Raw genomic sequence first — 11,918 nt, 5'->3', positions numbered from 1 at the left:
ATTTTTAGGATGGCCATTTTGCCAACACATTTTTCTGTGCTTTCCTGTAATAGAATGCTGTTCATGGTGGTTTTATTCATGATGGTGTTCTTTTAAAATGTATATAGAAGAGCACTTGATGTAACATGTAAAGGTTCCATGTGAAGATGGCACACTGCTGCAGGTATAGCAGAGAAGAGTCTGTAAACTACTTTGCACTTGTCATAATAAAAGGATTATAGAAAAATGAGTTGCCTTGAATCTGATAGGGCTGGGTGCTGGTTTGTGTGGCTGTATATAATTAGAATGTATTAAACTGGTTTGGATATTTCTATAGTGGTTCTACTGCTAATGAAAAGATGTCAGAGGGAATACAACAGCTATAGCAGGTTTCACTCCAGCTGATGCCCACCATTTTCAAGACTTTTTTTTTTTTTTGGGGGGGGGGGGGGGGGGGGGTTATTTTGTACCTGTGCAAATTTTTTTTTTTTTTTTTTTTTAACTTTGAGATGTTATTTCAATAAAAATTCAAACATAACAACGAGCCATTGGCTCCAGCACATGACAATGCAACAATTTAATTTTTATTTTAATATTATGCTTATAACCCTTTTATCTCCACCCTTCCCTCCCTCCCTCCCACTAACCCCTCACCACCTGATTCCCCCAACAGCCCAAACCCATCTAAACCCCCTCAATATATATTTATTTTTGTTACATTTGTACCCCACGCTTTCCCACTCATGGCAGGCTCAATGCGGCGGGCAATGGAGGGTTAAGTGACTTGCCCAGAGTCACAAGGAGGTGCCTGTGCTGGGAATCGAACTCAGTTCCTCAGGACCAAAGTCCACCACCCTAACCACTAGGCCACTCCTCCACTCTGTTAGATGAATCCATTCAGGTGCTTCTGGATTATATCTCCCCTTACACTTATCAGTCAATTTTTCTAACTCTATAATGGTTTTAAATTTCTCAGCCCAATTACCTACAGTTGGCCCAGCGGACCTTTTCCAATGCATTGCAATAGTGGTTTTTGTGGCGGCTAACCCCATTCTCTTGAATCCCTGTTGCCATCTCTTTTCCCTCTGGTTCCCCCACCCCGGGAGGCACCATTTAGGATTGTATGGAAAAGTACCTTCTAGAACTTTAGACAACCTATCTGTTATATCTTTCCAATAAGGTTGAATCAAACTGCACCCCCCACCAAATATGAAAAAAAGTTCCCGTCTCCCTTCCACATCTCCAACAGCTATCAGAAGCCTCAGGGAACATTCTTTTAATTCTCTCAGGTGTATAATACCATCTGCTCAGCACTTTATATGCATTTTCTTTAATAAGCACACACACTGAGGCTTTCTTGACTTCCAAGCATACCCTCCTCCATTCTGCCTCCAATACATCCTGATTCAAGTCCTTTTCCCATGCCTCCATATAGGTAATTTTCATAAAACTCTGCCCCCTGAGGTGTCCATATAGCTGTGAAATTCCTTTCCTCCACTTATCCATATCCCCCCATACTTTTTCAAATCCCTCTTGGTCTTTGAATTCCTCCCTGGCCCATTTCTCTGTACTAATAAAGTGTTTGACCTGCATGTATGCATATAAATCGGACTCTACTAACCCATACATTTCCTGTAGTTCTTCAAATGTGCGTATTTGACCCTCATCTAGGCACTCATGAACCCGTATGAGCCCTTTTTGAAACCAATTTTGAAATACCTTATTTTCCCAGGAACCCGGGTTCCTGTGTGAGCCATGCATATGTAGATCTATTCCCTGTCCCTCTTACCTTCCTTTTCAGCCTCCCCCACACCATGAAGAGATGAGATACAAAAGGATTCAGCGTAAGGCCCTTATATGTCTGCTCCGGGACTGAGGCCCACAGCAGCCCATCTAGCTTTCCTTCCCTAACAAAAATTTGCTCTAGCCTAGTAACTGGAGATAAATCTACTTTACTCCACTCCCCTATCTGTTTTAATTGGGCTGCCCAGTAGTACCACTGCACATTTGGCATCCCTCTCCCCCCCCTCTTCCACCTTCCCCCACAAGATTTTTTTTGACAGCCTAGCCGGCCTACCCGCCCACACAAAGGTCCCTCTATCTGATTGTAGTTTTAAATTTCCCTTCTGGGTACTAATATTGGCAGTGTCTGAAATAGAAAAAGCAGTCTGGGTAAAATGTTCATTTTTACTACCGCTATTCTCCCCCACCATGACAACCAATTATTCTTCCATTTATTCAAGTCCCGTCTCACATCCCTGAGCAAAGGCGTATAATTTAACAAGAAGAGGTTATCTAGATATTTTGGTATAATTCCCAAATATCTAAAACATAGTCTGTCATTTTAAAAGGGAATGCCTGTTGCAGCTGCTCCAGCTCTACCTCTGTGCTAGTAATTCCCATCATCTCAGATTTATCATAATTCACTAAAAACCCCGCCACTTTACTGTATAGTTCCAGTTCCCTTATTATAATAGGCAGTGTCGGTAATGGTTGGGATACATAAAAGAGAATGTCGTCTGCAAACAGGGCAATTTTGTGCTCATGACCCCCCCCCCCCCCCCCCCCCCCAATTTAACTCCTCTAATGTCTCTGAGAGTCCGTATTCTCAAAGCCAAGGGGTCAATGGAAATAGCAAATAACAGGGGAGATAATGGGCAACCTTGTCTCGTTCCTCTTGCTATTGGGAAATATTCTGAGTACCCTCTATTCACTTTTATACGGGCCACTGGGAATGTATACATACCTTTTACCCATTCTAGAAATGCGCCCCCTATTCCCATAGCCCTCATCACTTCCCACAGATATTCCCACTCCACCCTGTCAAATGCTTTCTCCGCATCCATCGCCAGCAGTGTCAGTGAATCTCCCCTCCTCTGTGCCCCCCCATGTAATATTCAAAGTGTGGCGAATATTGTCTGCCACAAGTCTGTGTGCTATGAACCCTGATTGATCCTTGTGAATTATGTGAGGCAGCACTCTCCCCAAATGATCTGCCATAACTTTGGCTAAAATTTTTACATCGATATTCAGCAGCGATATCGGTCTATATGATCCACACACTGCTGGGTCTCTCCCTGGTTTTAAAAGGACTGATATCCCCGCTTCCCTCATACTGGGAGGAACTCCATGGCCCCCAAAATTTGCATTGCCCACCCTAACTAATAATGGTGCCAGTTCCTTCCCAAATACCTTGTAATATTGTCCTGTATATCCATCTAGGCCAGGGGCCTTTCCCGGTTTTAACCCTTTAATGACCCTGAGAACCTCTTGTGTTGTAATTTCAGCCTCGAGCTCAGCCTTTTGCAGTTCTGTAATTTGTGGTATATCTAGCTCTTGTAAATATTCTCGCATCTGTCCTTGGGTCACCACCTCCCCTTTAGAGTATAGTTTTGTGTAAAAATGAACAAATTGCTTGTCCTTATCTTGGGCGCCCGATTACTGTACGTCCGATTACTGCCTGCCTGATTACTGCACTCTGATTACTGGGTGCCGATTACTGCATGTCCGATTACTGCCTGCCCGATTACTGGGCATCCGATTACTGCCTGCCCGATTACTGGGCACCCGATTACTGTACCAGATTACTGGGTGCCCGATTACTGGGCGCCTGATTACTGCATGCCCGATTACTGGGTAGCCGATTAATATACCCGATTACTAGGTGCCCGATTACTAAGTGTCCGATTACTGGGCGCCTGTTTACTATACCCGATTACTGGGCGCCCGATTACTGAACCGATTACTGTACCCGATTACTGCACGTCCGAATACTGGGCACCCGATTACTGCACGCCCGATTACTGGGCGCCTGATTACTGCACATCCGATTACTGAGTGCTCGATTACTGCCTGCCCGATTACTGCACATCCGATTACTGCCTGCCGATTACTGTACGTCCGATTACTGCACGTCCGATTACTGCCTGCTGATTACTGTACGTACAATTACTGCACGTCCGATTACTGCACACAGTAACTGGGCGCCCGATTACTGTGTGCCCGATTACTGCCTGCCCGATTACTGGGCATCTGATTACTGGGTGGCCGATTACTGGGCGCCCGATTACTGCCTGCCTGATTACTGCACGTCCGATTACTGGGTGCTGATTACTGCACGTCCGATTACTGTGTGCCCGATTACTATACCCGATTAATAGGTGCCCGATTACTGCACCTGATTACTGGGCGCCTGTTTACTATACCCGATTACTGGGCGCCCGATTACTGGGTCCCCGATTACTGCACCCGATTACTGGGCACCCAGTTACTGAACCGATTACTGTACCCGATTACTGCACGTCTGAATACTGGGCACCCAATTACTGCACGCCCGATTACTGGGTACACGATTACTGGGCGCCTGATTACTGCACGTCCGATTACTGTGTGCTCGATTACTGCCTGCCCGATTACTGCACGTCCGATTACTGCACGTCCAATTACTGGGCGCCCGATTACTGCACACAATAACTGGTCACTCGATTACTGGGTGCCCGATTACTGGGCATCCGATTACTGGGCGTCCGATTACTGCACGTCCGATTACTGGGTGCCGATTACTACACATCCGATTACTGGGTGCCGATTACTGGGCGGCCGATTACTGGGTAAGAATATTGCCTAAGGGCTATGTATAAGCTGGGATTATTCCCTCCCTGGGGCCTAGAAGAAAATAACTTCATGATTAGAATAGTGTCAAGTCTAAACTTTGTGCTATGTAAAGGCAGAAAAGGCAGGTGTAAGTTTGCTGTAGAAATTGATTGTACATTTGCTGTTTAAAACCTAGAGGCTTAGTTTGGAGCATGGAAGGTCAGAACAGCTGGATATTGTTTTAAATGCTCTTTGAATTAAGTAGTACAAGGGGGCTGTATTTGTTGTGTATATTGTGATAAGTATGAGGCTATCCTATCCGGGCTAGGCCACTAGAGGGCGCTAGTATGAGAATAGGTGGAGGTCGCTAGGACTGGGGAGAGCCCTGGGATGTCCACAGGTGGAGGAGGTTATGGGCTGGGTCCTATGTAGCTTATTAACCACTTTATACCCCACCTGAATTGTGAAAGGAAGAGAGGTGAGCTAGCAGCAGAAGAAGAGAGAGCCCCTGAAAGATACTGGCTAACCTTATGGACTTGTGGTGGACTGGGTGTCCAAAGGAGATCAGCAGGCTGGAAATCCTGGGGTAAGAAGTCCCTAAAGCATTAGTGTTTGACTGTGTGTCCTTAGTACTTATAGGAACTGTGTGTTCAGTGAAAGGACTGTGTGTCCAAAGAAGGAAGGACTATGTGTCCAGGATTGGGGTGTCCAAAGAAGAAAGGACTGTGTGTCCAGAACTGTGTGTTCAAGGAGGAGACTGTGTGTCCAGAACTGTGTGTTCAAAGGGAGGACTGTGTGTCCAAAGTACTGAGAGAAGCAGGCTGCAAAGCCTGGGGTTGAGAGTCTCCAAAGTATTGGTGTAGTACTGAGCCCATGTATCTGTGTGGGGAGGCTCATTGTGAAGATCTATGAAAGCATAAAGTATTAAGCTAGAAGAAGTGTGCCCAGGGGCTGGAATAAAGAGTTGCCTGAGAAATATGCAGTTGGTGAGACCTGTTTAATTTGCTTAGTGGGAACCAGGTCACCCTGAGCTAGAAGGGGCAGCACACTAATTTGCATCTGCTCTGCATATTGAGCACCAGGTCACCCTGAGTGAGAAGGGGGATATCATATTATTACAATTGAGAAGTCTATGGTGAAGTATCTACTTAAAATTTAAATAAAAGATGTGGACAATTCACCAGTGTCCTGCCTTGTCTATGAAAAAAGAAGTTAATGACCAAATTCCTAGTCTAGAGAGCTGACCTAGAGAGACCAGTCTATGACAGTCAACTGCTGATTATAATAGCGCTAAACTTAAACAGATAACTTACTCATTTAAGCTACCACTGAGCTTTCCCCCCCAAATAGATACATTTATCATGATAGCCTCAACTGTGGAATGCTCTGCTTCCTGACTACTCGCTGTGTTGCTGCTGCCCAGACCTCGGACTGTTTCCTGTTTTTGCTGCTTCGCTGACTCCTTGCTCCGGGACTGTGTCTGCTCACCCGCCTGTCGGGTCAGTGGCTGTACAACCCCACCGGTTCCAGAAGTCCTGGTGGCCGCCTGCACCTGGGGGCTCAACTCTCGGGGAACGGCGGTTGCTTCCCAGGTGAAGCTAGGGGTTGTCTGGCTGCCTGACCGAGTGCGGTGTCCCTCCATCTTCGCCGTGCTCAGTCGGGGCATCCCCAGTCATAACAGCCAAATGGCAGTATGCAGTACTGAATGCTGCATTCCCAGCTGAAATCGAAGATACTTTCTGTGAGCTGGAAGTATTGGGATGTGTATGTAAGCGTCCTTTATGTTCAGAAAGCATAGCCAATTGTTCTTCTGAATCATGGGAAGAAGGGTGTCCAGGGAAACCATCCTGAACTTTTCCCGTACTAGGAATTTGTTCAGGTCCCTTAGGTCTAGGATGGGACACATCCTCCGTTTTCTTCCGCATAAGGAAGTACCTGGAATAGAATCCCAGCCCTTCTTCCCCTGGTGGAACGGGTTCGACCATATGGGCCGTCAGAAGGGTGGAGTTCCTCTGCAAGTACGTGCCTGTGCTGGGAGCTGAACGAATGAGCTCCTGGTCCGCAATTTGGAGGTTCAGATTCCAGACTGAGGGTACATCCTAACTGTACTATTTGAAGACCCCACTGGTCAGAGATTATGAGAAGCCACCTTTGGTGAAAAAACCATTAACCTCCCCCCAACCAGCAAGTCGCTCGGTATGGACATTTTTATTATGCTTTCTTGGAGCCAGTAAAAAGCCCGTCCCTTGCTTTTGCTGGGGAGCAGTAGGGGCCTTGGGTGCACGCTGTTGCTGGGAATGAGTGGGCTGGGGCTGAGCAGGTTAGGCTGACGAGATGCAGTAGTGTACCTACACCTAGAAGAGTAATAGGGAGCACTCCGTGACCCATCAAAATACCTCCTAGATGAGGAGGTGGTAGCAGAAGGTGCCCGGCAGGAGACAGAAGCCATAGCATCCGTGTGCTTCTTGATCTGGTCAACCAGATCCTCTACCTTCTCTCTGAAAAGATTATCCCACAGACAAGGAACATCCGTTATCCTCTACTGTACCAAATGGTCTAGGACAGAGACACACAGCCATGAGAGTTCGCGCATCGCTATACCTTAAGCAGAGATCCTGCACGCTACATCAAGAGTGTCGTATGTGCCCCTGGCCATGAATTTACGACACGACTTCTGGTGCCTGATCAACTGACAAAAAGGTTCGGCCTGCTGTGGAGGAAGGGCATCGACCAAACTAGACAGCTGTCGCACCGAGTTCCGCAAGTAGATACTCATGAACAGCTGGTATAATTGTATACGGGCAGTGAGCAAAGCTACCTGATACATCTTCCTCCGAGAAGAATCCAAGGTCCTAGCTTCTCTGCCTGGGGGCATAGTCCTTAGAACTCTTGGCTCTTTTGAGGGCGGAGTCCACCACCATGGAGTTAAGAGGGTAACTGAGACCTCATCAACCCAGGTTCATCGTGGATCCGATACTGGGAATCAGTCTTCTTGGGGATCACGGGGCCACACAGAGGGGGTGCCCAATTTCACATAAGGACTTCCCTGAGTACCTTATACAGTCACTATCTCTTTAGGTGGAGAGGTGTAGTCCAGGACCTTGAGCATCTAAGCCCTGGGCACGTCTATGGGGAATGGAATGGCCTGAACCATTTTCCATATAAAATATGAAAAAGGAGAGGCTCTCAGGAGGAGACAGTCTCTTTTCAGGTAGAGGGGAAGGTTCAGAAGGAATCCCAAAGGACTCATCTGAGAAGTACCTAGGATCCTCCTCCGACTCTCACGAGCGCTCTTCCTCGGTATCGGCGAGCACTTCCTTCAGTGACTTCTAAGACTGAACCCGCCTCGATGACGAAGACCCATGGCCTTGGTGGCAATGTCGGGCGGCCGACTCTCGCATGGACTGCGGCGAAGCTTCCTCCACCGACATCGCTGGGGAGTCGACCTGGGTGACAGATGATACCGGAGCCATAAGCGGCACTGAGCTCGGAGACCTCATCGCGGGTGGAGGCCACACAGAGCTGCAGGTGACAGCATGATACTGATGCAGACTGACGCAGCAGTCCTTCCAGAAGCTCTGGAAGTAAGGCCCGAATGTGCTCATTGAGAGCCGCCATCAGAGAAGGTTGCGGGGCTGGTGGAGCAGGCGGTGGTAGAGGCACTTGAGTCTCGAGTGCAGGAACTGGACTGCTAAGAGGCCGATGCGTTGGCACCTCCTGTATGGAGGGGAAGCGGTCCTCCCGGCGTCGATGCTTCTTGAGTGCCGAATCCCTTGGCACGCCAGAGCTCCTGGCACCATCCATTGAAGGAGAACGGTGTCTGTGCTTCTTAGCCTTCGCTCGATGCACCTCACTGAGACTCCTTGGTGCTGACGAGGACGACGTCGAATCCCCACATCGCCTCACGGTAGGGTCTGATGGACGGTCCCCGGGGGCCTACATAGTAGAAGACCTTGAGGTGGGTGGAGACCCACTCGATGCTTCGCTACTCCCAGCATGTCTTGGCTTCTGAGCAGCCATGCCTACATCCACTCCAGACGTCGACGACCCGGACCGAGCTGCAAAAAGTTTTCCACTATGGGTTTCTTGAGCCAGTTGAGTCCTTTTCTTCATACGAAGACAAAGAGCACAACGAGCCGGGCTATGGTCGGGCCCAAGGCACTGGATACACCATGCATGGGTATCTGTGCCCGAGATAGTCTGGTTGCACAGAGTACAGCGTTTGAAGCCGATGGGAGTCTTAGAGGACATGGAAGGGAAGACTGCTCTAGCTACATAAAAAAAAAAAAACGCGATGATGCCTAAAAAGGGGCAAAAAAGAAGGGAGAACCGGCCGAGCAGTCCTAAGGACGGCTGCAGCTAAAAGAAAGAAAACTTAAACGCGGGCCAAAAACAAACTAAGAAAAAAAGGCGAAAATCTTTTTTTTTTTTTTTAAACAAAAAACAGAAGTAAAAGGAAGGTGAAAAAGCCGAAAACAGGTATGAGGAGCAACATTGGAACCTGCCACTCCTGACGCAGAAAAAGAAGAACTGAGGAGCGCAGTTGTATGACAGGCAGGAAAGCACTTTGTGCATGTGTGGTGCTGCATGCATGCGAAAGGCTCTAGCAAAACTTTTTCACTTTGCTATGCATTATGCCAATTCCCGGGCCGACGCAGATCGCTGTGAGAATAATGCAGCCTGCTTGTCCTCGGAGAATGTTGACTACACATGTTCTAGATGAATGGATGAGCCAGCATTAATGTTGACTATACACTCCAAGGAGGCTGAAAGATGCAGAAATGGGGAGAAAATACACACATTTTTGCTCACCATCTATTTTTACAATTCAATGGTGCTAAATACTAGCAAGCAGACATTTCTTGTCTGCAAATACTGTCCTCTCTTGGACCTATTAAAATAATAGGTCAAATCTGCTCAGGTACTATATTCTGCTGCAGGGTAGTACCACAAAGTAACTCAGAGCTGATCAAATCTGAGCCCTTACACCCTTCTTTCATTCTCTGGTCTCTCCAAATCTGAATACAAATTTAAAGATTCATTTTGAGGTGGCATTTTTGACTAGTGAACGCTTATATTTGAATTTGTTTTTGGATACTAAAAAACAAACAAAATGTCAATTACATAAAATAAAATCTTTTTTTGAGACTCCACTTATATCTAGCATGCCTCTAATAGGAGTGTTATTTGGTAGTGAGAATGAAGAAACATGGCAACCTTGACATTTTAAAGGTAATATGAATGAAAAGCAAATGAAAAAAGCTTTGGAGAAAGCATGGAATTCTTTTCATCACATCTGCTTGAAGTGAAGGGGAGGGATAGTTTTGATGCAGCAATACCCAAACTTTCTGTTACTTTGGAAAGAACAACAAGTATAATATATCAAACAACTAGCTGTCACCATCACAGACTTCAAAGGATAGATTTATAGTTTAATGACAAGTGCCACTATTGCATGGTATTACCATGCTTCTCTACATACATGCATCTCTACTCATAACCACTATGAATTAAATAATGCAGACACTAGAATTTACAACAAACAAAATACACATCTGAGTCACTAAGAGGAAGCCCAGCAAGGGCAGTGGGGTTGAAAGAAGGGGATGCATGGAGGAAACAGCCATGTCTTAGGGCATTATTTCCAATCCCTGTGTGTGTAGCCATGGGAGTACTGAAAGGAGACTTACTGAAACACAACTCTTAGGAATGGCTGCTTTCAAACTGTTTCTAGGCTGCAGCAACTAGAACTTTTCCCCTCTGCTTGGGGAAGATTTTTTTTTCTCTTGAACACTTGATCCAAGCTGGCCCATTTTTGAACTGCGTCTTTGAACCAGTTTTTTTTACTCCATGCCACATTTGGTCCATTTCCTCCAGTTTTTTGTTCCATGCCACATTTGGTCTATTTCCTCTATCAAATTAATTCCTTCAGAGTGGAACTTACAGTGAACTTTATGGTTACTTAATTCTTGTATATGCGATATAGAAACTTGTGCGAGGTGGCAGCCTACATCCTTGCCTTGTGCTGACATTCAAAGAACAGCCAGAAACCTCCGTCCTTGCTGTGAACACAAGATTAGATCTAATCACTTTCCGTTTGTCATATTCCTAACATGAACTTGCAGTCCTAAGGAAGGAAATTATTCTGCTTGCAATGCTAGCACTAGCACAATTGATGGATAACTACATACCAAAGAACCAAGTGCTTCCAAGCAACTGCCAAATTTTCTCTGCACAGTTAACACCACAGCTTCAGCTATATTCACTTCTCTTATGCCCTCAATACGTTCACTTTCACAGAATAGTTACGTCAAATTTCTTTTTCTGTAGCTCTACAGACCACAGGGTACAGGCAGGTAGAAAAAAGCTCATAACTTAAGTGAAATTAAACTGACAGTATTGTTTGCTACCTGTATTTTTTCAAATTACAAACTGTAAGTAGATGAAATTTCTGCTATGGAAATGTAATCAGTTCCAGTGAAAACCCAACTAGCTTTTACTTTAAAAGATATTACAGAACTTGTTTTAACAATGTGTTGCTATAACAGAGTTCATTGTAGTCCAGAACACATATAGATCTGACTGATACATACCATTACTGACACAAAAAACAGGTTTAGGTACTTCTGTGAGCCTCAATAAACTAAAACTAAGACTGTTAGCCACACACTCTGTTCCTTCCTTAGAAGATGGATGTCTGCAGCTCCTTCTTGAACATTCCTTCAAAGTTCAGATCTTTGGCCATGAGCTCATCTTCCACATCATCTAAGGCCCACTGGTGGTCTGTTAGTTCCAGTGCCTCCCATTCTGCCTGCAGTTGGAGAGGAAAAACATTGCTCATCTCAAGAAAGTCAAATGTTTTTACTTTCATTAACTCTTTCATCCTCCTAAATTCAAATGTAATTACTAACTTCATGACCAAAACTGCCACAGGGACAGCAATTAAAAAGAAATGTATGGCAGTGTAAATAGGAGCCCTGTGTTTTCTATAAAGTTAACTGTCCGCCTTTCATCCTCCTAAATTCAAATGTAATTACTAACTTTATGACCAATCAAAACTAGTACAAGGAGGACAGCAATTAAAAAGAAATGTATGGTAGTGTAAATAGGAGCCCTAGGTTTTCTAAAAAGTTAACGGTCCGACAATTTCTTTGAACTTACATGAATCAACATTCACTGAAGCTACACTAGCACCTGCTTTGAACACTTTTGTGCATCTTTGGTGGAGGAAACTTTTTTTTTAATTAAATTTTCTGTTCAAAAGCAGGATTGTCAGACATGCAAAGTAAGTGACAATCCAATGGTGCAGAGACAAACTGCTCTCCCAGAACTCAGACCTTTAGTAC

At 45.5% G+C, this 11,918-nt stretch overlaps 1 protein-coding gene across 1 annotated transcript in view; it reads right to left on the bottom strand.

The window, feature by feature from the left end:
- Nucleotides 1–11,296: 11,296 nt before the first annotated feature.
- Nucleotides 11,297–11,918, bottom strand: part of LOC115471705 (ER membrane protein complex subunit 3-like) — a 43,123-nt gene continuing 42,501 nt past the window's right edge. Inside the window, exon 5 of the mRNA XM_030205493.1 lies at nucleotides 11,297–11,383. Coding sequence (XP_030061353.1) covers nucleotides 11,359–11,383 — 25 coding nt within the window. The 3' untranslated portion in view covers nucleotides 11,297–11,358. The remainder of the gene's footprint in view (nucleotides 11,384–11,918) is intronic.

Source organism: Microcaecilia unicolor, chromosome 6 (genome assembly GCF_901765095.1).
Source record: "Microcaecilia unicolor chromosome 6, aMicUni1.1, whole genome shotgun sequence".
NCBI classification, from domain to species: Eukaryota; Metazoa; Chordata; class Amphibia; order Gymnophiona; family Siphonopidae; genus Microcaecilia; species Microcaecilia unicolor.
Note: the sequence above shows the minus strand (reverse complement) of the source record. Positions and strands in the feature narration are given on the sequence as shown.